General features: G+C 38.5%; 1 protein-coding gene across 9 annotated transcripts in view; it reads left to right on the forward strand.

Moving 5' to 3' along the window:
• CDK14 (cyclin dependent kinase 14) overlaps positions 1-27,266 on the forward strand; it is a 631,911-nt gene that overhangs the window by 527,188 nt on the left and 77,457 nt on the right. For all 9 annotated transcript variants that reach the window (XM_021102363.2, XM_084976986.1, XM_084976983.1 and 6 more), the window contains 2 exons: positions 2,096-2,235; positions 7,945-8,088. In XM_021102363.2, coding sequence (XP_020958022.1) covers positions 2,096-2,235; positions 7,945-8,060 — 256 coding nt within the window. In that variant the 3' untranslated portion in view covers positions 8,061-8,088. The remainder of the gene's footprint in view (positions 1-2,095; positions 2,236-7,944; positions 8,089-27,266) is intronic.

A 27,266-nucleotide genomic window follows, 5' to 3' on the forward strand; every position in this document is an offset into this window, starting at 1 on the left:
CGGTAATCATGAAATATAAAAGGGACTAAATTTTTTACCTTAGAAGATGGGGGTTGTTTGATAAACATTAGACCCAGCTATGTAATATTTATGAGACACCTTAAAATTGAATATGGAATAGTAAAAGTAAGAGAATGACAAAAGGTAGGACAGGCAAATACTAAACAAAAGAAAGACGATGTCATTAAATTAATAAGGGGGGAAAAAAAGGACTTTAGCCCAGAAAGCTATTTATTAAAGATAGAGATGGTCACCACAGAAGGATTAAAGACTGAATTTACCAGGAAGATACAACAGTGCTAGACTGTTAAGCATTTAATTACCCAAATTTACAACATAGAAAACAGAACTTGGTGAAGTCGCAGGGAAAGACTGTCTATAAACTGAAAGCACAAGGAGTTCCCATTGTGGCTCAGTGGGTTAAGAACACGACTAGTATCTATGAGGACGTGGGTTTGATCCTTGGCCTCTCTCAGTGGCTTAAGGATCTGTTGTCGCCGTGAGCTGTGGTATAGGTCACAGATGTGGCTCGGATCTGTGGCTGTGGCGTAGGCCGGCGGCTACAGCTCCAATTAGACCCACAGTCTGGCAACCTCCATATGCCAGCAGTACGGCCCTAAAAGGGACAGAAGACAAAAAACAAACAAACAAACAAAAACAACCATTGCAGCAGCCAAACACTGAGCCCATCTGTGAGACCTTCACCTATGAAGATTTAGAGAGAAAGTCTCTTAGGTTGGGGTCTTTAATGTTTTTCTTGGCTCTTCTCCCTTTTTCTTCCTCTACCCAAGTCCATGACCCTTTTTCTCCCCCACCCACCCCCCCAACCCTACATCCTGACCCATAACAATTTAAAATCAGTATTAAAGAGCTGCTTCAGAAGGACAAGGAAGAGAATTGTTGGTCATTGAAGAAAGATGTTTATTGGCTAATGGCATGTTTTGTAGGCTTTTGAAAGAATCTCCACTAGCAGATGTAACTTTTCTCCACATTCTTCTGGCTGCCTTAGAGTCCCTGTACTTACTGCATCTTGTTGCAGAAACTCAGGAATCTGCGCATAAAAGCCTTTAGAAATGATCGGAGAACTTGGCAAATGCAAACTACATTAGAGTTAGCTAGTTCTGACTGGGTTTCAATCCACTCAACCTGCTAACTGAGCAACCCACCACCTTCTCGGACTTCCGCTTAGCTCCACTGCTACTAGATGGAAACAGAGTTACTGGGTGGAGTAATAAATATGACAGTACGTGAGAAGTGCCTAGGAACGAGCTTGAACCACGTTCAACTGTTCATACATGGGAGTCGCTATTAGGAAGACTTTAATTATTGTTTTTATGTTAATTATCTGGGTTTGATTGCCCTGAGAAATGAAATGGAGATTCCGTGAAAAACAAGCCTGGGCTGGACAGTGTGGTCTGCTACCCATTTGAAAGCTGGTACCACATGGAAGATTTTACTCCTCTGCTTTTTTGGTGATCTTGAGACATAGTTTCTGTCTGCTGTTGTTTTTAAGGTCATCTTGAATTGATTCAGTCCCATGTGGTTTAAGCTTATTCCCTTTGTTAACCTGCATGTTAATGTTACAATTGTTGAAAGGGTACTTATCCCAATAATTTTATATTCAATGTAAGAAAATGTAAATTCTTAGAGGGAAGGTAACTTTAGTAACTAGAGAATTTGATAGCAGATTTATTTTAATTCTCCTGATTATTTTGTATTAATTTTCCTATAAATGTATCCAGATGTGTATGCGGTCCCTAGATTCTATGAAAAAATTCTGGCAACTATTTGATAAATTATCTTCTGAAATTTTTTACCTTGGGACCTAATTTTATCCTGAAAATACCAACCCTTTGCTTATAGTAGAAGTATGTTAAATCAATAAGACTAGGATATCAAGAATAAAAGCCAGCCAATTTAGAGTAACAAATACTCTAAGAACTAATGTGAATTCTGCTCTTTATTTTCAACAGGCAATTTAACTTGTTTTCTTGACCAGGAATAAATAAGTCCAGAAAAATTAGGTGAGGCTTATGTCTTACTAGTGAATTTTCTTGTGTGTTCTGATTTCTCTCTTTTTTGCTTGTGTTTTCAGGCTCAGCTATGTGAATCATGCAGAGGATCTGGCCTCCAAGCTCCTACAGTGTTCCCCAAAGAACAGACTATCAGCCCAGGCCGCCTTGAGCCACGAGTATTTTAGTGACCTGCCCCCACGGCTATGGGAACTGACTGATAGTGAGTATGACAATTCAAAACATCCAGTTGAAGCAGGGACATGGTTTTAGCATGTATGTATGGCACACAGGTAGAGAGACTCACATGTTTATATGTGCATCTGTAATATGTATATTTGTAAGTGAATTGTGTGTGTGTGTGTGTGTGTACATGCATGTATATATGAGAGGGAGAGAGGGAGGGAAAAAGAATGAGGGGAGAGGGTAGAAAGTGTATATATTTAGTGGAATCCTGCCATTCAATTGCTAGCTTACCAGACACAGGAAGAAAATGGATTCCTTTTTTTGCTATCTCTGCTCTGCAGTCAGCAGCTGCGTGTCTTTGTATTTGATTATGTGTGTGTCCAAAAAAAAAAAAAAAAAATGATCTGAGCAGTCATAAAGGAGAAGGAATATATGATTTACATATTTAGTGCTTTATGCATACCGTACTTTTTAACTGGCTGCAGTACACATAGTAGAAATGATTCATTTCTGTTTGATTCTCAGAGACCATCTTGGTTGTTATAACAATAACCTTAAAAAGGGCTGCTATGCAGTGAGCTGACGAACAGAGTTGGCGGTTGGTTAATGCACTGAATTGACATGTAAGAACTGAAGACATGTAATTCATTTTAACTAGAAACGCTCTCGGTATTCATACAGAGCTCTTCTCTGGATCTTTTAAAACAAAACACATTCCTGGGTGGGTTTTTGTTTTGTTTTTACAAAAGCGTTCGTATTTACACAGCCTTTTCCAATTAGATTTTAAATATCTGGGGGAGGATTTATGGCTGGGAGGATCTCATCTTTCTTCCAAAGTGTGAAACAAAATTCTTGTGAAATTTTGCTGAACACTATTGCAATAAGAATGTTTTTCTTTGACGGTAATACGTTCTTTCCAATGCTAATTAGAGGTATTTCTTCTCATACCCTTTTTTGTCTTAAAAATTAATATACTGCATATATGGATAGATATTGATAATGTCATTATTAATCCTTGCGTATACATCACTTACCATAGACATACATAGAAGTTACTTCTTTAATCTCTTGGTCTTTAGACTTTCTCCCCCCCATGATAGCATTGGAGGCTCCTCAGTGACAGTAACCTTTTCTTTTGGAATTGAGTCCCAAGTAACAATGCTTAAGTATTTCTACCCTAAATCTTTTCTGATATCCCAGGTTTAATTGTCATTACTTTTTTTTTTTAACTCTAGAGTGACTATAGCTATATTAACCCACTACTCCACTGTGCTTCAAAAATCCTCACTATTTCATAACATCTTTATTCCATATTCTACCCTCCTTCCTTTCTAAAAGTCTACCCCCGACCACTACTACAGCTGTTCCCACTTTTTAAAAAATTTAGAGACAAAAATCCCTGTAGAAAAATAATCTATTGGTGACATACCTTCCCATATAAAAAAAAAATGATGCAAATGGATGCATTAAGAAGTTTATGACTCATCAAACTCAAACGTATGGTTTGTTTTTGCATTTAGTATAACTTGTAACTGGATATCACTGCTCCTTGGTGACATCTCAATCCCATCTGACTTGATGATTGAGTTTAAGCCAGGATTCTGATGGTCTATGAATTCTGAATTCTGTAGTAGTACTTTTCTGTTAATATGGACTTATTACCCACTTGCCACTTAGTTTATCAGCCAGTGGTTAAATCCAGTTTCTATCAGTAAGTAAATGCCTACACATTATCACTCGGCAGCAGGCTGCCAGCGGAGACAGCCTTGTCCCCGTCATTAACAAGCACAATGTATGCAGAACACCAGAGGGGAATTAAAACCACAAAAAATACCTCAGGGTGGTATTTTTAATATGAGAATTTAATTTGTAATTTCACAGATTAAGAATTTTGGCTGCATTAATCCCTTTATCAGCTCACAGCAGGCTATTTGCAGAAGCATAACCATAAGGCGATATTCATTGGCAGAAACACGTCTTTGCATAACGTTAAACATCAGGAGCAGTGAAACCTTTTGAAGGGGGGAGAATAAAGATGAAAAATCATTATATTTTTCAAGCAAGAATCTGCTAAATGCCTCCGGTAACAATTTTGAGTTACAGAAATGCTATTTCTGTGTCTAGTAGATAATCATTATGAAGCATAAATCCAGGCGCAAGAAAGGACAATCCCAGTATTAAATACCACAGTCATTTCCATTTCGAACAACGTGGTCGTCCTTGTAAACATGTTGACAAAACAAAGAATTCCTAAGCTTTGGAGACTTTGGGAACTAGTTCTTTTAGTTTTGAGGTGACTGGTTTGGGTGACTCTCTTATTGAGGTTAATATTCCACAGACTAGATTTAGGCATTCTTAAAATTAAATTTTACGTGTGGAGTCTCATAAAAGTTTACCACCTGGCAAACGGCAGCAGCAGCAGCAGTGGCGGCGGTGCCAGGATCCTCATACTCTTCCTTTTCCAGGAGATTTGGAAGGGAGTCCATCTGAAAAGAAGTGTTGCCGAATCAATAAATGGATTGTCTTAGCAACCAAGTCATGGTTTAGATTTATCAGTTTCAGGAACCTCACATTAATACCTAGTCTGCTCAGGCTGCAATAGCAAAATACCGTAGACTGGGGCTTAAAAAAACCCCCACACATTTATTTCTCCTGGTTCTGAAGGCTGGGAAGTCCAAGATCAAGGCGCAGCAAATTCAGAGTTCCTGATGAGAGAGCCACCTTCCTGTATCCTCACATGGCAACCAGAAAGAGTGACACCTCTCTCTCTCTCTTCCTTTTCATACAGAGCCACTAATCTCATCCTAAGGGTCACATCCTCATGACTTCATCTAACCCTAATTACTACCCAAAGGCTCCATCCCAAATATTATCACATTGGGGGTTAAGACTTAACTTTACGAATTTTGGAGGGATGCAGTTAAATCCATAGCAGCACATTCTTAAAGACAGGTCATAGCATTTTTTTAAAAAAAGAATGTCCACAAAGGGAAAACACTTATGCAAGCAGAAGGCAAACCCAGGTTAAACAGAGAAGATTGTAACAAAAAATAAGTTCAGAGTGGACTCCAGCCTTCTTGGCCTACTTTAATATATCAGACCTTTCGAGAAGAGTATCAAGTGTTATTAGAACCTTGGTTACACAGAGCACTGCAGTCATTCCATGGATTCTTATAAAAATGAAGTTTTAAGCTCATGCCAGATTGTTATTTGCTTTGGAAGAACATATAACAAAGTAATACCTTTCTTTATTGTGCTAGTCCTTAAAACCTCACCAATTTATGTAACACCAAAATTTAGAAGTCATGTATTAGTGTGCCACTGAAGCAGGAAGAACAAATTCATCAAGCAAGAATAATGGTACAGTTACCTGGGGATCTGGCAGTTAAAGCTGGCTAATTCTGGTGGCACCCTCTCATTCTCCCTCTATCCCAAAACCCCAACAGCCTTGCCCCACTTCTTCACAAAGATTTAATTGCAGGGAAGTAAATGGAGGGCTGATTTAGAGGAAATTCATTACTTTTCCCAAATACACCACAGGGCATTCTCCTGTGTATACTATCAAGTTACATAAATTATTGAAGCTGAACTACCCTTGTCAAAGTAAATGAACAAAATACACTTCATAGCGCAGAGTCCTTGATTTTATTACATTCATTTGCTAATTCGCTAAACTCAGATCCACAGTAAAAGAAGGCCAACAAATTGGTGCAGTGAGAAGAGCACTGAACTGGGAATCAGACCACCTGGATTAGAGCTTCAGCTCTGCCGTTAACCAGCCAGGTCACTTTGGACAAGTATCTTCGTCTCTGTGGGTTTCTAGTTTCTCATTTACAGACACAGTGATCCCAAAGACCTTTCTAGCTCCAATGTTGGTAACTTTCCTACTTCCTCCTATATATGTCCTATATATTATCCTAAAGCAATATTAGGTCATTAATGGAGCTACATGCCATCTTTTTAAAAATAAAAGACACCCCCCCCCCCATTCACATATATTTGCTGCTCCAGTTCCTGGACTTTCATTCTCTCTTGAATCCTTTTGAACCAAGTTTTTGCACTCAAGACTCCACAGCTGCCGGTGTTTGTCTTTATCCATTGGTCTCTCCCCACCACCCAAGCCCTCATCTTGATCCATCAGCATAATTCAACACAACTAACCACCACCTCCTCCTGGGAACATTTCTTTCTCTTGGCTTCCAGGACAGTTCCCTTTGCCTCCCTAAACATTCCTTTTCATACTCCTTTGCAAGACTTCTCATCAGCCAGGCTTCTTACTCTTTGAGTGCCCCGGGGCTTAATCCTCAGATCATCCCATCTGCATATGCTCCCTAGAGCCTCGATGGTCTCATTTAATCTCATGATTTAGATAGCATCTGTACACTGACAGCTTCCACCTCCCCATCTCTAGTCCTATTTTCCCTGACTCCAGACTTGCACATCCAGCTAACTATCAGACATCTCCATTTGGCAGTCTACTCGGCATCTCCACCTTAATGTTACCACCACTGGGGAGTTCCTGTCGTGGAGCAGTGGTTAACAAATCCGACTAGGAACCATGAGGTTGAGGGTTCGATCCCTGCCCTTGCTCAGTGGGTTAACGAACGATCCGGCATTGCTGTGAGCTGTGGTGTAGGTTGCAGACGCGGCTTGGATCCCGCGTTGCTGTGGCTCTGGCTAGGCTGGCAGCTACAGCTCTGATTCGACCCCTAGCCTGGGAACCTCCATATGCTGCGGGAGTGGCCCAAGAAATGGCAAAAAGACAAAAAAAGAAAAAAAAAAAAGAAATATTACCACCACTGAACTCCAGATCTTTTCCCCCCAGGCTGGCCCATTTTGTAGTCTCCACCTTGTGAATAAATGGCAGTGTCATTCTTCCAGGTGTTGGAAGTTATCCTTGATACCTCTTCTTTTGTCTCTCCCAAATCCAGTTCTTCCATAGACCCTGTTGACTCTACAGTCAACACAGATCAATACACCATCCCCACCTCCCCACTGCCATCACCCTGCCCAGGGCACTCACCATCTTCTTTCACCTATATTTTTACAGTAGCCTCCTCACTGTTTTGCCTGCTTCTCTCCTTGCTCCTTAGGCTTTGCTGTTTCCTCTTTCTTCAGTTCACCCTGGCTCTTCCTCTAGATACATGCGGGACTCACCCTTGCACTTTTTGGGGTTCTCTGCTCAGCTGTGCCTTACCTGGGAAGCCTTCACTGACCTGCTTCTACCCCAGCACTTCCGATTTCTCTTCCCTGTGTAGTTTTTCTTTCTAACACATGGTGATATATTTGTTATCGTGTTTATTATCTCCTTCTCCTAGGTGGAATCTACCAAAACCAGAGTTTCTTTTCATTCTGATTTATACACTGTAGGATTCCGAAAGCATAGAACAGTTGTGGAGCTCCTTTAACATTTCTCCACAGAATGAATGAAAGAGTAGCACAAAGGGCAAAATATGTCATGACCAAATTCAATTATTCTAGATAGAGAAATGTGAGAGATAGCTGAGTTGTGGTTTGGAGGGAAAGGCAGACTATCCTGTAATGTGTGTGTGTGTGTGTGTGTGTGTGTGTGTGTGTGTGTGTGTGGCTGGGACACCTTGACATTTCAAAGACCAGTGCAGGTCATGATGTTTCATGTGCTGGTCATCCACATTGCATCCCAATCTCCCTTTTTTTTTTTTTTGCAAGAAAAGATTATAAATACACCTATAAATGTATAAATGAAAACTTTTCATTCTGTCCACAGTGTCTTCTATTTTTACCGTCCCAAATGTAAGATTGCAACCAGAAGCTGGAGAAAGCACGCGGGCCTTTGGGAAAAACAATAGTTATGGCAAAAGTCTGTCAAACAGCAAGCACTGATGCACACGGCGTTCTCAAGGGAGCACAGGTAAGACGCCCTACTTTACTTGGAAAGGAATAGTGAAAGGACATCAAGTCGATCTTTCAAACATAGCAGTTTGGATTTTTTTTTTCCTAAGAATCTTAGGAACTTCTAACGGTCATCGTGGCATTCATTACCGAGTCTAGTGAGGCACACCGGTGCCAGTCATTTCCATATTTTTAGGTACTTGCTGGATTCTAACCAAAATGGTATTTTATTTATGTCGTCATAAGCAAATCATTTCACTACTCACACCTTCTTCATTGAGATTAGAAAATGGTTAACCTTGGACGGTACCTAAGCCACAGACCTCCTTCGTTTGCCCCACACAGTTTTTTTCCTTGGTTGTGCTTGTTGGGGAGATTTTACACAAAGTCTGGGCTTCTGGTTTTCATCGAAAAAATCAGCAACTCTGGCACCACTGTGCTCACATTTCTGCCAGAAGTCTGTGTGTCACTCAACTGTGGCTGCCTCCTTTGAAAGGACATGGGCTCCCTATTTTAGCTTAGTGACCAGGTGGCCACTTCACCCATTTTTCTAATTCCTGCATGGCCCCTAGTACAGACCTTATCATGGTGAAGCTTTTATTTCCTGTTTGATTCTTTGACCTCTGCTGTTCTGCACATGGAAAGCATAACCTAAACCAAGACAATTGCTAAGCGTATCAGCCTGTCCCAGTCATCACACAGGCTTTCCAGAAACAAGCAAAAGACGGCAGCTTCTGAAAAGACTGTGTCTTTATTGCCAGATGTAAATGTCTGGGTTTTTTGGAATTTATGCCTGTATAAAAAATATATGTGTATGTCTTTTTGTTTAATGTAACATAACTCTGAAGCAAATAGAGCACAAACCTTTTTGTGGGGAAGGCTCTGTGTTTGCTTGCCCATATTTTTTAGTTGCTCATGTGGATGTTTCGTAAATAAACGTTCCAGGAAATGGAAGGGGACACACAGCATTGCAAGGGCTCCTCTTCCTCTCTCTCTTAATTTGAAATATGTTAACAGGCTGAACTGTCAGCAAGACCAAGAGAGAAAATTAAACTGTCCACATTGTCTTCTGGGTGATTAGCCAACAGCTTTGGACTTAGCTCTTGCGTACGCTCAAGGCAGGGACCAATTTTGGCCTCTCAGGACTATTGTGGTGATTTATGAATGATTGGAGAAAAGATTCCCAAATTGCTCAAAGATGGCATGGAAATGTTACTGCTAGACTTGCCACTCCATCTGTGAGAGGAAGGTTCTTCATTCTTCTGGGTATTTCTCTGCTTTGGATGAAAAGTTACCTAGAAACATACTTTGATGTAGCCGGTGGCATTGTCCTCTCATGTTGGTTGGTCAAAGAGTGGGGCTAAGGTTTTGACCAGTTACCTCCTGCTTCTGAGAATGGTTTTAATTCATGAGGGTTGCAGCAGATGGTTTTAAAGTATTTAACCTGCATTACTGTAATGAAGGCCCCTGGCTTTGTAATTCCCAGAGCCAGCTCCATAGAACAAAACAAGAAAGGGACTTCATTCGTGCTGCTGCCTGATACACAAATACACACAAGCAAGATTGAATTTCAGTCATAGGGCTGAGTCCTTTCTTCTCTGCTCTTTTGAGATCATTCTGACCTGAGCCTGGCCAGTCAAAACTGCTAGAATGTGTTTCAGGTCACCTTCTCCTTATAAATCACATCAGGCTCACTGGACAGAAGCATTGCCTATAAGGTCTCAGAAATTTGCTAAGTGAAAAGAGATTTCTAAAGAGCTGCTCAGAGTGACAGTCATCAGTATTTGAAAGCATTTACAAAAACGTTTTTTCTTTGTAATATCTTTTTTAAACTTGATTTAAGGTTATATCTAGAACCTCTTCCTCAAGAATTATTTGCTAATACTACAAATACATTCCCTCTGAATTTTGTCTGATTCACATCAACTTTTAAAGCTTTAATAGTAGTATGTTTTGTTTGTTTGTTTGTTTTCTTCTAAATCCACAGACCTCATTTTGATTCAACATCATATTGAGGAAATAGCTAATTTTTTTTTTCTCAGAAAAGCTGCACGAGGCTAGATGTTCAGAGTTTTCTGTTAGCAGAAAAAGAAATCATTGTAATTTTTCACTTTTGTAGGATTTTAATTTTAATGAAGTGAGGTCATCCTAGATATTAAAGAATACAGCCTAATACATCCTGTACAGTGGAGCTGATTCTGATAATGTTTGTAGTCATTTTAGAGCAAAAAGTCCACATCAATAAAGGTATTTACGGTATAATTCCCTAGATTTTGATTTCATTGTTAATGAATTTATTAACTGTTTAGAGCAGGCTATGGCATCTTAACTTTTCCTCAAATTTCCCAATTTTTTGTGAAGCCCAGAAAGATTGGGAAGGAGAGGAAGCAGGAAGAGCTTGAGGGGCTCAAAGAGCCTAAGACTGTAATCTAGCATTTTAACCACCTCTCTTTGGGGAGTTGCACAGACGTAAATATGGAAAATGCATTATATCACTTCTGGATTTGAAATGATGGAGGACTGAGTTAGACAGGAGTGTTTCAAGTCTTAATTTTTCCCTTGACCACAATGCCAAGTTGTTTCTAAACTTGCGTACTAAGGTCACTTCAGTTATTTAGTTAATAATTCTGGATTTGCATAAACTAGTCCTACTGGAAAAGCTAATGAGAAGCATTTTTTTTTTTGTGGCAGAAAGCAATTTTGGTTTCAGAGTCTTGTACCCAAGTTAAAAGCAAAGAAAACCACAGGCACTACCTAAATTTAAAAATGGGATGGGAGCCACTGGCTGATGAAAATAGTGTGCTTTTCCTACATTTTGTTATCCTCTAAAGGTATGAATAGACTACAAATGGCAGGCATTGTCCCCACCCTTTCTATCAGTCATTGAAGGCTAAGACTTTGCTAAAGTCTGAGAGAGCCTTAAATGCGCATAGAAGTTTTCCCCAAGGAAAAGACTAGAAACTGTATTGAATATCATATCCATTAGCATCACTTACATTTGTGCCCAGCAATACCAAATACACCCCCATGCTGAGCTTAATTTTCCAGTCATTCTAAATTGAGACAGGAAGTGCATGCTCACTGTCTGCTCCTTTTGCAGAGTAACAAGGGATAAAAATGGCTGCTGATCTTTTAGACAGATGTTTTATAGTTTTCCTGAAATGGTACATGCTCATTATGGAACATCTCTTGTCAATCAATCAGTTGGTCTTCAGACCCTATTAAATTCAGAATAAATATACGAATATCTGTGTGCATGAAAACATTACATTTGATTCAAGTGCAAGGAGTTAACTACCTGCATTTTTTGGTGACACTATCCTTGCTTTCTAGTATATTATCCTTGCTCACCAACATTATTTGTTATACGAATATGAAAAAAAAAATGTGGTAGTCTCTTTCTGCTTGACTCAGTCATCAAGTAATAATTCCTCAAAGTAGGCTTCCAGGTAAACAGTGGGACTCATATGTTGCTCAAGAATTTTAATTAAATAAGAAGAAAACAAACTCCAGACAAAACGTAATGCATTGGTGCTTAAAACTCTCTGGCATCACTATCTGAACATTCACTAGAGAAATGTCCACATATCCTGGGGTGCAAGACCCCTGGTGAGTTTTTAAAAATCCAAGTTCCTGGTGTCCATGGATCTGCATTTTATTTTTTGTTTGTTTGTTGGGTTTTTTTTTTTATTTCAAGTGTTTTTAATTTTTTTTTAATTTCTCCAATACATTATTTTTTTTTCCTACTGCACAGCATGGTGATCCTGTTACACATACATGTATACATTCTTTTTTCTCACATTATCATGCTCCATCATAAGTGACTAGACATAGTTCCCAATGCTACACAGTAGGATCTCATTGCTAATCCACTCCAAAGGCAATAGTCTGAATCTATTAACCCCAAGCTCCCAATCCATCCCATTCCCTCCCCTCCCCCCTTGGTACCCACAAGTCTGTTCTCCAAGTCCATGGTTTTCTTTTCTGTGGAAAGGTTCATTTGTGCCGTATATTAGATTTCAGTTAAAAGTGATATCCTATGGTATTTTTCCTTTTGTGACTCACTTCACTCAGTAGGAGAGTCTCTAGTTCCATCCCATGTTGCTGCAAATGGCATTATTTTGTTCTTTTTTATGGTTGAATAGTATTCCATCATGTATATATACCACATCTTCCTAATCCAGTCATCTGTTGATGGACATTTGGGTTGATTGCATGTCTTGGCTATTGTGAAGAGAGCTGCAATGAACATAGAGATGCATGTGTCTTTTTCAAGGAAAATTTCATCTGGGTATATGCCCAAGAGTGGGATGGCTGAGTCATATGGTAGTTCTATGTATAGTCTTCTAAGGTACCTCCATAGTGTTCTCCATAGTGGTTGTACCAGCTTACATTCCCACCAACAGTGCAGGGGGGTTCCCTTTTCTCTGCACCCCCTCCAGCATTTGTTATTTGTGGGCTTATTAATGATGGCCATTCTGACTGGTGTGAGGTGGTATCTCATGGTAGTTTTGATTTGCATTTCTCTTATAATCAGCAATGTTGAGCATTTTTTCATATGATTGTTGGCCATCTTTATATCTTCCTTGGAGAAATGTCTATTCAGGTCTTTTGCCCATTTTTCCATTGGGTTGTCTGCTTTTTTGCTGTTGAGTTGTATAATTTGCTTGGATATTCTGGAGATTAAGCCCATCATTCGAAACTATTTTCTCCCATTCTGTAAGTTGTCTTTTTGTTTTCTTTTTGGTTTCCTTTGCTGTGCCAAAGCTTGTCCGTTTGATTAGGTCCCATTGGTTTATTTTTGCTTTTATTTCTGTTGCTTTGGGAGACCGACCTGAGAAAACATCTGTACGACTGATGTCAGAGAATGTTTTGACTTTGTTCTCTTCCAGGAGTTTGATGGTGTCTTGTCTTATATTTAAGTCTTTGAGCCTTAAATATTTGAGTTTATTTTCGTGCATGGTGTGAGGGTGTGTTCTAGTTTCACCATGGATCTGCATTTTAAAGAACCCCAAAGGATATTGATGCAGGCAGCCTTTGAATCACACATTATGAAATCTTTAAGAGCTGTACATTTATGAAGTGAAATAATCAATGTGTTTGGACCAGGACACAGACAAAATAAGAAAATCCATCCCATCTCCCACCCAACCCCCTTTTTTAAGCAAAGTTAGTATAACATTGTGCTGTCCAACAAGGTAACCAGTAGCCACATGTAGCTATTTGAATTTATTTTTTCATTAATAAAAATTTGACTAAATTATAGCTTTGTTCCCCCAGTATCAGTACTACATTTCAGGTGCTCATTACCTATGCACAACTGTGGCTACCATGTTGGACTGGGCAGATGGGAGACCTTTCCAGCATCACACACCATTCTCCTGCCTGACTTTGTAAAGAGGAAGCAGAGAAATTAAATCGAATTCAATCAGTGAAAATATATTTCAGTTCCAGAATGTAGCCATTTCAGCTAAGCTTGAAGTGTTTGAGGAAGAGAAACACTCAAGTGGAGAAAGAGGCAGGTGGTGAAGTGAGAGGGACAGAGACGGATAATTGAGAGTGACAGGAATTGCTGTGCCATAGGAGAAGAAGGGGCCACGGGGAAGGGAGTGTGGGCATCCTTCAGGGGAAGGAGACACCCTAAGGTTTCCTCATTAACAGTGGTCTTTATTGAGATTGGTGGGGGAAGTAAGCAAGAGCAGGTGGACAGTCTGAGGAGCTGCATGGGGAGGCCTTCCAAAGACTAAATGTCCATCAGGATCCAACAGGGGCTTTGGTTTGTCTGCCATCAAAGGCAACTGCCCTCTCAACTCTGGTACCTGCTCCTGCAGAAACAGCCACCTGTGGTTCTGCATCATGCTGGGACCTCTTCTGTCTTGGCATCAACTAATACTGTTTTCATCTTCTCTTCCTCTCGTGGCTTCTGCTGACTTGCTTCTGCTTATTCATGAATCTTGCTTATTGTCGTTTCTCTTTGGCCCTCAATTTCTGGGGCAGTCCTTTGCTGAGCTCTCTTCTTAGGATTCAGACCCTCCACCAGAGCGGCTCTGATCAGTATAGCCATCATCGTGAAGAGAGAGCGAGGCTTTGAGTAAGGCTGTTGGGTGGATCACCCCCATCAGCTGCTGGCTGTGGACTTTGCTGTGACTGTGAACCTGGCTGTGACTGTGGACTTTGCTGGGCCAGGCGCTGAGCTCTGGTCTAGTCAGCTGAGCTGTGAACTAAGTGGTCAGCGCTTTCCTTCAAGAACCCCTCAGAAGAGGCCTCTGGGCTTAGCAATCTCTGAAGCTTCGCAAAAGCATGCAGTATAGCCAGAAGGCACTTTGCCTGGCCTGTACACTACCATGGGAAAAATCAGAGAAGTATGGAAGGAGACTCCAGATTTAATTAAGTAACAACATCTTGATGTGTGATTCTTTTTTTTTTTTTTTTTTCCACTAAAGGTGTTTTTCAGCCATGTTGCCTTTTTTCAACTGTAGATGCAAAAGGAGAGAACCCCCATTAGTTCTCACTGCAATATAAGAAATTCAGGTATTGGGTCTAGTTTTCTTTCAGTAACACAAAGATTTATTTTTCCTGCAGGAACTGTTATTTTCTGCATGATCCTGCAAATTTTTTCCCCTATCAAACCACTACAGTTTTATCTCTGTTATCTCTCATCTCATGCAGCTGACAAAAATATTTGTGAAAAATAACAATAGGCACAGGGAAACAAACCTTAGTGTTCCTCACAGGTTTTTTGTTTTGGTTTTCGTTTGTTTTGTTTGTTTTGTTTTGTTTTTGTTTTTGTTTTTTTTGGTTTTCTGTTTTTTGTTTTAAAGAATCTTTGGTTTTGGTCATTACTTCTGCATTGCTGCAGAGTAAAAAATATATCTTACTTAGAAGCTAGAACGTGCTTCAGACCACACAAATGCAGGCTGTAGCTGTGAACACCCAATGGAGAAGAGCTGGTTTAGTTTCCCCACCACATACATCTTTCCTAGCTTCCTAGCCTCCCATCTAGCCTGGAGAGTCTATTATCTCCTATAACCTCTGCTGCAAAACTGTGGTCTGAGGACGATTTTGTCTTCCCCCCTCCCTTCTCTGCCTCTGGGTGTGCCTCCCTCCCCTTGAGTAACCTCTGATCTGTATCCTGCACCACCTCCACCAACCCTGTGAATGGGCTGGAGAAAGAATCTCAGTCCTTTACCACCTCATCTGCTTAATTATGGCCTGAGATTGTCAGAAAGCAGAATGGAAGGAAAGTTTCATATGTCATGCTTCCTTCATCCAGGGTGCAGCTTTTCAAGTATTTATTATTATCTTTTTATACAATGATTTTTATTTTTTTCCATTATAGCTGGTTTACAGTGTTCTGTCAGTTTTCTACTGTACAGCATGGTTTTAGCACTGGCAACTATATCTAGTCACTTGTGATGGAGAAAGTATTTTTTTTTCTTTTGTGTTGACCTTATTTCGGATTTACAGAAAAGCTGCAGGAGTGGCATAAAGAATTCCTGATACGCATCCCCCACTATCCCCAAATGTTTGCATTTTACCACATTTAGTAATTTATCGTATTCTCTCTCCCCACCGCTCTCTTTCTCACACAGACACACAAATGTGTGCACATACACACTATTTTTCTAAACCATTGTTTTCCCTCACCTGATGCTCCATTACCTTTAAATATTTGTGTGTTTTTATTCAAAACAAAGAAATCAGAGTGATATTTTTTACATTAAAAATGGAGAGGTTTTTGCCCTTGCTTTTCCTTTTCCTTTCTCTGATTGGGAGTTTTTAAAAGCAAAATGACTAAAAGAGTAGAAACTGGTTTGATGCTCCACAAATTGGTTCATCAGCTCATGGATGCTGGAAAATTGGCTATGTTTTTTGTGATTCAGTGTTTCCAGGTCAGATGAGCCTACAAATTAAGAATGGGGGCAGGGGGCGAAGAGGGGAGGAGAATGGCACACTGCAACTTGCATCCTCTGTCTTTTTAAAACCTAAATTAATTTCTTAGGGACTATTTAGCCAGCAGCATAATATGAGTGAAGTTTTTTTATAAATAGTGGGCACAAGATGTGATATGGCTATTAGCAAGATATCTATTAGAATGCCTGGCCAAACTGTTATGAAGTTAACAGTCACATATGACAAGTAGTTATAATCAGTTCAGATGCTTGATTTTTCCTTTTCATTTACTGTTGATTCTTATGGATTTGGGGTACAGAGGGAATCATCTATGCCCTAAGTGCACTGTATTGTATTATTAATACCAGGAGAGCAGCTGAGTCCCACTAGACAGTCTTTGTGGTCTGCAGATACTCTAAGAAGTGTCTGAGCATAAAAGGAGGCTGTTTGAGTTGAAGTGGGCTGATGGTCTGGGATGACATTTGAATGCATGGAGGACAATGTCTAAATGACAATGTCGAGAAGGGAAGGCAAAAAGGAGCTTGAAACTATGGCCATTGTCCCACACACGCTCATCATTCCTGACCTATCCCTCACGTGCCAGCTTTGTCTGGGTAGAAATGGGGAGTGGGATGGAGGAGGGATAGATACTGGGGTCCTGGGACAAAAGCCAGGGATTCAGGTCCTTAGACACATTAAAATTCTAGACAGATAGCAAATGTAAAGAAAGCTGCAGTCCAATTGTATTTCAAGTCTAACAAAGTTAAACATTTTAGCTCAGTTGTTACGAGGATATTTAACACAATGTTTGCAATACTCTGAGAAGTTTCAATGAATAAAGCTTTTAAGAACATCACATTGGTTGTGCAAAAATGAATAATTGAGAGGGTCTCTTTTGGAATTTAGGATAGCTGTTTCCTCTACCAACTTTCTCTACTCACACAGCCAAATAGAATAATTTTTCAGCAGTCCTAGAGTTGTTAGGATAACATCATAGATTAATCAAAGGATAACTTTTTCAGCTAATGAAATAGTGTACAAGGTCTAGGACAAAAACACCACAGAAGACTGAGACATTGATGGGAACTATCTCACAATAAATATTACCAGGTCTGCCAAGCATGGAATCAAATACTGTGCTGTTAACTTCCATCCTTGGCTGAATTTTCTCCCTTTAAATTATCACCATTCTTTTAATGTAGTTTGCATTATATATAGTGCCCTTGGATTTTTAATTGCTCTGGATTATCATTTTCAATGCAATTAGTAAAATGCCCTCAATTACATATAATAATTACTGTAAATGGGGCTATTGGCCTAATTACTATAAATGGGGAAAGATGTATGATTATCATATGCAATTAAATCATGTACAGTATTTATTTTACGTGATTACATAAGTGGTATAGTGATAACACGTAATTATATTGTATCATTACTTGGTCAACAAATCTTCATATTAAGATATCTAGAACTGTGATCCATTGCCAAAGATTCCTGCAGTGGTCCTTTTTTCCTGAAGTCATTGGGTTATTTTTGTGGGCTGGGAATCCCCTAGATAAACTGTGCATACACAAGAAAAATCTGGAAGGAAGAAAATTATTTTGCCTCCATTAAAATTCAGAATATGCCCAGGTTGTGCTATGTTGTCAGTGTTAAATCCTCTCTGAGTCCAGTGCCAACCTTTACCAAACCCATTTGTTTTATGTAAACATGTAAAAATCAACACCCCCTAAATGGTGGCAGTGTTGAAAATATGCCTGGGGGGAGGGAGGAAAAAAAAAGACATCCTTTCTTCACTGTGGCAAACATGATAATCATCCCTAGTTTACAAATGCACACTTTAACAAGCTTATAGCGCATAATTAATTCTGCAAAGGATGCTGTTTGACAGAGTGGGATTATGAGAATTGCATATTGATAGTGGCAGGAGAAATAAATCTATTTTCTTTACAGAAGGTAGGGTGTTCTTGTGTTCTTTAGAAACTGGCACATCTCAGAGGTGTTGCTCTCAAAATGATCTCAGGATGGAAAGAAATCAGTAATTACAGAGCCAGGCATTCGGTTGTGTCCTAATTTTCCCACCAGTTTTTCAGTGTTTCAGCCGCCTCAGAGACTTAAAGTATTCTCATTAGGTAGCTGCCGAGGCAGCCGCTTGCCTACTCCCTCATTCTCTCACTCGCATTTCCTTTTTTTTTTTTTTTTTTCCCCATTCCTGCCTTGGGAGTGACTGTGAAGATCATTTGCCAGAATGATTGGCAGGTTAGAGGATTCGATCAGATGAGTTCCTCTTAGTGCAGGTCAAAAAGGCTAGTTAGCAGGAGCTGTCGGAAAATGCCAGCAGCATTCGAAATGGGAAATGTCATGACTTGGAGGCAGGGGGGTGCCACCTGGAACAGAAAGCCCCCAGCTCATTAGCAAGTTACAGGATGCGGGCTTAACTGGAAGGAGCAGAGAAGGAAAGATAATACCCAATAGGGAAAATGATTGTGAAGTGGCATTGATTTCATGTATAATTTGTTTATCACTAGAGGGGACAAATGCGGTCCTTCTGACATGAGCAGAGGAGTGTGGACTATGAATGAAGCAACTTAGCATAATCTCCAGGTTGAGCTTTGGATTTAAAGAATGCAAACTTCTTTATTCTTAACTGTGGAAATGATCAGGTCATGTTACATTAATTAAAGCTGACATACTCTCAAATGTTTTATCTGGGCAATTGTGGCAATTCGACAGAAATGGATAGAGATGGGTAACTTTAGAAAATAACAGGGATTTTTTTTTTTTTTTCCTTTTCCCTCTGCTGATGTGGAAGACTAGCTCAGTTGCATACTGAATTATAACAGGCTTGGTGTTTATCTTCAGTGGTTAGCTAGGCTGCACAAATCACACTGGGTTCTCGATTCTCATGCAATCTCATTTATAGAGGAGAGCGTTTGCCCTTTGGGAGATTTGGATCTAATCCATGTTAAAATATATATGTATGTTTTAGAATATGACTATATCATATTTTGGTACAATGGTAAATTTTTAATCCTTTTTTTTAAAGGGGCAGCCCTCCACTTTCATGACTGCCTAGTTGTCAGTTCATCTAGAATTTGATGTTTTACCGTCAAGCCAACAACCTAACAGTAGCCATAGTTACAATCAAAACTAAACTAAAAAGGTGTCCTTAAAGGAAAAATTAACCTGCAGTTTGTAAAAAGAGAATGCACTGCCAAACCCAAAAATAATACTCCCTGGCATGTACTCAAACTAAACTCCAAATTTAAAGGTTCCAGTATTTTTACAGTGTATTAATGAGCTTTAGCATAAAGCTTTTTCCTACATAAATTCCATCAGAAAATGTATTTTCTTTTGATAAGAGACTTTTATGATATCATTTATCTCTTACAGAGAGATCGTTATCTTGTTATTTTTAAGTCACAAATGCCACAGCTGCAAGTCTTTCTGGCTGAACACTAAAGAATGTTTACTTAGCGTCCAGATTTTGGTTAAAACATATTTTCAAAATGTTTTTGTCTTGAGTGTTCTTTTCTCTTAAATATTGAGACATTTTATGAGGCGGTTATGAAATGTCCAGTGCTTCTTTTATCAAGCAGCCTCAGACTGCTGTCTTATGTGAATTGGAATCCTAAAACCTCCTGGTCGAAATACTGGTGGAAAATTCATTCTGTTCTGTATTCAGCATAAAAAGCTTAGCATTAAGCTACTGAGTATAGCTGTCAAGATATACTGCATTACTTTTGTCAAATCTAAAAATTTAAATATCAGTGGGAATCCATTCACCCCCTCATTTGGGAGTTTTGTTGTGTGGTTCAGGAGCTCACCTTAAAAAAAAAAGAAAAACCTGAAACACTTTTGAAATGGCTTGTCCAAAGTTAAGATTTTTTAATTCTTCTCCAGTTAACTCAGTTTGGTAATAACTGACAGATTTATTAGAAAAATGAATAAATCAACTATTTTGAGATAAAATATTGTGAAAAAAATTTTCATAAGAGGATTGGGTCTAGTTGTCTGCAAGTAGACTTCCTGGTCTTCAGAAGCTTGAGGTAAGATGCCCTTACCTCTCAAGGTGGACCAGCCAAGGGCATCTGGCCATGGAGCCAGAAGTGAATGGCCACCTTTGTTCATGGCTGGTCTCATTTCTCACTCTTTCCTCCATGCTGTGACCTCACTTTGGCCTTCCAAAGTCTGCATTCTTGAACTTTGTAGATTTGCCACTCTTTTACAATCTTCTCAATTAATCTCTTCTCTATCAACTAAAATAGTATCTGATACATACTGACATTATTTTTAGCATCTGCTTTGTTGAATCTTTCCACAACTCTTTAGATTAAGTGACCTGGTTGTTGAAAATTTCACCATCAGATTTGTGGGTTCTTCTTGGATCACATCCCTAGTTCCAAAGAAAAGAAATGCCTATTACTGCCCTCTTTTAGCAGTAGTTCTCAATGTGTGATCCATATACTCTGGGGATCCCCAGAGGCCCTATGGGGGTCAAAATTGCTTTCATAATAATAATAATGAGATGGCCTTTGCCTTTTGCACTGTGTGGACATTTGCACCATTGGTGCAAAAACAATGGAAGTAAAACTGCTGACTCCTTATCATGAATCAAGGAAATGGCACCAAACTGTATTCCTCATCACTGTTTTGTCTACTGGCACAAAAATAAAAACTACTGGTAATTGTTTTTATTTATTTTTAACCATTTTAACTAATTTTCTTTTTTTCCCCCATTATGGTTTATTAGAGGATATTGAGTATAGTTCCCTGTGCTATCCTGTAAGACCTTGCTGTTTATCTATACATATATTAGTTTGTTTCTGCTAATTCCAAACTCCCAATTTATCCCTTCACAACCCCCTTTGGTAACCATAAATTTGTTTTCTATGTCTATGAGTCTATTTCTGTTTTGTAACTAAGTTCACTTATGTCATATTTTAGGTTCCACATAAAAGTAATATATGGTATTTGTCTTTCTCTTTCTGACAAGAAAAAGAAATAAAAGTTATCCAAATGAGAAGAGGTGAAACTGTCATTATATGCAAATGACATGATACAATCTTTATATAAAAAACCCTAAAGACTGCACACAAAGACTACTGGAACTGATATATTCAACAACGCAACAGGATGCAAGATTAACATACAGAAAATCAGTTGCATTTCTTTATACTAATAATGAAATATCAAAAAGGTAAAGTAAAAAAAAAAAAAACCTTTTAAAATCACATAAAAATAATAAAATAGTTAGGAATAAACCTAAACAAGGAAGTGAAAGATTTATTTGCTGAGAACTATTAAAACATTGATAAAGGAAATTGAAGATAAATCCAAGAAATGGAAAGATATCACATGGTCTTGGATTGGAAGAACTAATAGTTAAAATGGCTGAACTACTCAAAGCAATCTGTAGATTTCATGCAATCTCTGTCAAAATACCTATAATAATTTTCACATATCTAGAACAAATAATCCTCAAATTTATATGGAACCATAAAAGACCCAGAATTGCCAAAGCAATGGTGAGGAAAAAGAATAAAGTTGGAGGCTTTATCCTCTCAGACTTCAGATGATACTTCAAAGCCACAGTAATCAAAACAGCATGGTATTTGCACAAAAACAGATAAATAGCTCAGTGGTACAGAATAGAAACTCAGAAATAAGCCCACACATCTACAGTCAATTAATCTTTGACAAAAGAGGCAAGAATATACAATGGAGAAAAGACTTTCTCTTTAGCAAGTGGTGTTGAGAAAGCTGGACAGCTCTATGTAAATCAGTGAAATTAGAACACACCCTCAGACCATACACAAAAATAAGCTCAAAATGGCTTAAAGACTTAGATATAAAATATGGCACAATAAAACTCCTAGAAGAGAACATAGGCAAAACATTCTCTGACATAATTCGAACCAGTGTTTTCTTAGGTCAGATAAATAAATGGGACCTAATTAAACTTATAAGCTCTTACACAGCAAAGGTAACCACAAACAAAATAAAAAGCCTATGGATTGGGAGAAAATATTTGCAAACGATGTGTCAGGGGCTTAAATTACAAAATATACAAATAGCTCATACAACTCAAGAACAAAAAGCCAAATGACCCAAATGAAAAATGAGCAGAAGACCTAAATAGACATTTATCCAAAGAAGACATACAGATGGCCAATAGACACGTTAAAAGATGCTCAACATTGCTAATTATTAGAGAAGTGTAAATCAAATGATGATTTATCATCACAATGATTTATCACTTCACCCTGCTCAGAATGGCTGTCATCTAAAGATCTACAAGTAATAAATGCTGGAAGGGGTGTGGAGAAAGGGGACCCTCCTATACTGTTTGTGGGAATGTAACTTGGTGCATCCACTATAGAAAAAAGTATGGAGGTTCCTTAAGAAACTAAAAATAGTGTGGCCATATGAGCCAACAGTCCCACTCCTGGGCATATACCCAAACAAAATTATAATTATAATTTGAAAAGATGCATGCAGCCCAATGTTCATAGCAGTACTATTCACAACAGACAACACATAGAAGCATTGACAAATGAATGGATAAAGATGTGTTACATATACACAATGGAATACTACTTAGCCATAGAAAAGAATGAAATAATGTCATTTGCAGCAACACAGACCCAGAGTTATCATACTAAGTAAGTCAGAAAGAAAAAATACATACCATTTGATATAATATCATTTATATATAAAATATAAAATATGACACAAATGAATTTATTTACAAACAGAAACACAGGCATGGAAAACAAATGTATGGTTACCAAAAGGGCTGGTAGAGGGATAAATTAGGAGTTGGGGATTAGCCAAAACAAACTCTATATATAAAATAAACAAGGTCCTACTATATAGCACAAGGAACTATTTCAATATTCTGTAATAAACTATAATGGAAAAGAATTTTTTAAACAATTAAGGAGTTCCTGTGTGGCTCGGCAGTTTAAGTATCAGGTCTTTTCACTATAGTGGCTCAGGTTGCTGCTATGGTGCAGGTTCAGTCCCGGGACTGGGAACTTTCACATTCCATGGGTGTGGCCAGAAACATTTTAAAAATTAAAACAAATTTCAAGACCATAAAGACTATAGTAGATATTTTCATAAAGCTACGTGAAAAGACAAATAAGGTAAAAATTAATTCTGCTCTTCCAGGAGGGTTTGAGAAGATTTCTTAAAAAAAAAAAAAAGAGAGAGATTTTGAGCAAAAGGAGGAATAACAGAAACATTGTGAGCAAAGCCATATTACAAAGAGCAGCATCCTAGGGAAGAGTCTGATAAAGCTAAAGGACACAGGGATGGTGGAATGAGATGAGATGAGACTGAAAAGTGATTGGAAGCTAGAATGTGAAGGGTCTGGAAGGACACGCTAAAGAGTTTGGATTTTAATATGTTTGCACATTTATGACCAGACACAGTAGAGTCAAAACATCTTGAAGCTGGAAGATCCTTTAGGGATAGGAATCATATAGCAACCTTGAAAGGAGATATATGTTTCCTTTTCTCTGAACTTATTATGGTCGATCATGTCTTGAAAATAAGTAAAGAAATGCATAAAATTCCATTCACACTATTAGAATATTAGAAATTGTACCAATACTTACCCTTCTCTTTGGCCTGTTCATCCCCCAGCCCTGAAATTCTGTGAATCTATTATGGGTTTAGCTTCTTAATATACATTTTTCACATGCACATAAGTGTGTTTCTTGAAAAGTTCTGCATAAATTCATAAAAACAGTAGTCATGAATAACATGGAAAAATACATGTGATAATGTGGAAAAAGTAGATTAATTTTGCTTATATATATATACAATTTATATGTAAGGGGAAATGACAAGGAAAATATGTTAAACTTGTTTATCCCTGGTATAGCAGAGAAAATGTCTCCATGATAGCATTGGCCTGCCTATAAAAACATAATACAATCTTCAGTGACCCACTGCCCACTTGCCAGGACTTGAAAGGGTTCCAAAAGGCAGAAATTAAGATTCTTGACCTTCCCTCTCTTTTGTCTGCAACTTAATAAAGAAGAGAGGCTGGTGAGACAAAATCATTATCCTTTTTTTTTAAGATTTTTATTTTTTCTATTATAGTTGATTTACAATGTTCTGTCAGTTTCTGCTGTACAGCAGTGACCCAGTCGTGATAGATATAGTTTCCAGTGCTATGCATCAGGATCTCATTGCTTATCCATTCCAAATGCTATAGTTTGCCTCTACTAACCCCTACCTCCCAGTCCATCCCACTCCTTTCCCCTTCCCCTTGGCAACCACAAGTCTGTTCTCCATGTCCATGAATTTGTTTCTTTTCCGTAGATAGGTTCATTTATGCCATATATTAGATTCCAGATATAAGTGATATCATATGGTGTTTGTCTTTCTGACTTACTTCTCTTAGTATGAGAGTCTCTACTTCCATTCATGTTGCTGCAAATGGCATTATTTTGTTCTTTTTATGGCTGAGTAGTATTCCATTATGTGTATTACCACATCTTCTTAATGCATTCATCTGTCCTTGGACATTTAGGTAGTTTCCATGTCTTGGCTATTGTGAATAGTGTTACAGTGAACATGAGGGTACATGTGTCTTTTTCAATGAAAGTTTTGTCTGGATATATGCCCAGGAGTGGGATTGCCAGGTCATATGATGGTTCTGTATTTAGTTTTCTGAGGTACCTGCATGTGGTTTTCCATAACAAAATCATTACCTTTTATTTGTACCTTTTATTTGCAATGCAGGGTAAAAATAAATTTTGAGAAGAAAATATGTGTCAAAAAATGAATTTGTGTAATTTTTATGTGTGTCCACAATGTATTTGGGACCTGAAGCCAGCTTCTTATGTGGTGATTCACGTAAATAATATTCTAATACTCATGTTTATATTTATAAATATTTATATATATGAGTCAACCAAAACAATTTGTTTCATTTTTAATCCTCTTTCAGTTTGTTTGTGACTTTCCATGTGCTACTTCGCCATTCAGTAAGCTCTCCTTTTTGAACTGTCTGTTTTCCTGTAGTTTCCAATTTCCACCTTCATTCCATCTCTTTACTTGAAATGTTACCAGGGAGGAGTAGAAAAAAGAAAAAGTGTGTGTGTGTTGGGGGGGCATGTGGTGGTGTGAGGTGAAAAGAAGGGAGAGGGAGGAAGACTGCTGAGGGGGAAAAAAAGATTTAAATGAGAAGGAGAATGAATGCTTCACTTGTTGGCTTTTAGCACAATTACCATACCTTAGGAAATATGCAGGGAATCGTTAATTACGACTAAATGAGCCCCTTTTAGAGGCTGTGGCAGGCCCAGGGAGCTGACTGTCAAGCACTGAAAGATGTTGAATTGCAAGGCTGGACTCCGTGGCAGGCGGTAGATGGTCTGCTGGGTAAGCCAGACAGAAAAGATAGCCGGGTGAGAGTAGCCTCGACAAGGGAGCCACAGATAGCATTTGCATACTTTTCCCGCAAAGGGGGTTTAATCCAAAGAAAGAAAGCGATTTCAGTATTGTCAGGCAGGCTTTGTTCGGGGTGAAGAGCAGAAGGAAATCTGCTGAAGGGGCTTTTCTCAAAGCCTTGGTCTCAGCCTTGAGGTTGTTCTCGTAAAGTTATGTTCTTGAGGGTTGTTTGCACACTATTGTATGTTTGAAGATCTTCTAAACCCAAGGGCTCAAAGTGTCCCCCCTTTGCCAGCACAAAAGAAGGGAATTTCTGTGGTAAAAATGACTCTTCTTGCAAACTGAACCCAGCACCCTTTGTTCTTGCACAAATACTCTGAAGTTCCAAGGATATCTTTTTGAGCCACATTGAGTGAGTCACACCATAAAAGTGTTTGCAAGCTAGCAAACGAGGTAAAACCAACCCACACTTGTGTCTTCCTTTGCCAACGCAGCAGAGGCCTTAGTGTAATTCCCAGAAAAGATGGCTTAAAAAAATGCAGCAGGTAAAAACAAATTTTTGATAGCCAGGCATCATTTTCGCCCTGTTTCCTTACAAAATATTCTGAGATTGAAGTGTTTCAAGTTAAGACAAATTATTTAGACCACTAAGCAGGGCAAGTTTTCTCACCACCCGACCAACCTTATCTTTTATCTGGCAACCTGAGCTCATGATTACAGTCTGTGTTCAGTTTTCAAAGTGACGCCTTCTTTCCCAAACCAAGATGAACTAGGTATTTTGCGATGGTCTACCCATCATGGGAAGTTTTTCACATACTCTATACAACTATAATGAGGAGTATGGACCTGCAATACCTGCTTATATAATAAATCATCACCATATTTATGGGTCAGGAATCAGGACCCATTTCAGCTCTATTAGTTGGTTTATAGGTAAGTACCCATAATCCTTGGAGTTCAGGAAAGTGTGTACTAAAAGCACAGATTCTGAGTTTTAAAAAATAGGGATGTATTTGTTTATAAGGATAATATGGGCAGCTGTGAGTACCTTTTAAGTTTATGATCTTCTACACGGAGCTTAATGCTTCAAAAAATGTGGTGTCTTACTACATTTTATATATATATAATTCAAAACATACACACTAAACATTGCTTGTAGCTGATCAAACAGGATATGCAATAAAATTTGACCTTGAGAGATAGGGAAAATATGTGTATTTACACATAGCAGCAAATTTAGCTTGGAAATTTTTTTTTTAAATTAAAGATCTTGCTTTATGAATTCATTTATTGTTGTTAGTCCTTTTGTTGGTTTTTTTTTTTTTTTTTTTTTTTTGGCTCATTTGGGGACCTGCATAGAAGACCTTATACAGATTCAAAATAAAAATGAGTAATGAAAAATCTGTTGATCTAAGGTCTTAAAAGACAAGAAAATGTCCATCTGGGTTTCAAAGTAAAGGCAAAACCTGTGACCTGTAAAAAGAAAGAGAAATTTTACTTTGAAATTAGCATGAGCCAGCTTCTAAGAGAAAAGTTAGGCCTTCTTCATTGGTAGAGTAATTAGGAAAACCTTTATCCAAATAATCATAGTTTGGGGTTTCCACTGATGTGATAATGCCTGTGATCAGTGGGTCACAGGTGAGGTTCTGAGCTAAGACCTTGACAATGGCCAGATAAGAGCTTTTCGAAGGTATGAATGAGTAAGTAATATGGTGCTTGCTACTTTCCTAAATACGTTCTTTTTTGTTACGGTTAAGATGCTGGTCTCTGATCTAAGTAAACTCTGCTTTGCTGGAAGTGGTGCCTTTCTTTCCCCTGCTTTGCATTTTCCCCCGTGAGAAGCGTGTCTGAATTCGGGGGGCCTGAATATACCTCTTTGTTGCCGAGCTTGTC

This window comes from Sus scrofa, chromosome 9, assembly GCF_054392235.1.
Source record: "Sus scrofa isolate SSC_HxYL_T2T_F1_AM1 chromosome 9, Sscrofa_HxYL_maternal_Yorkshire_Landrace_v2.0, whole genome shotgun sequence".
Classification (NCBI taxonomy): Eukaryota; Metazoa; Chordata; class Mammalia; order Artiodactyla; family Suidae; genus Sus; species Sus scrofa.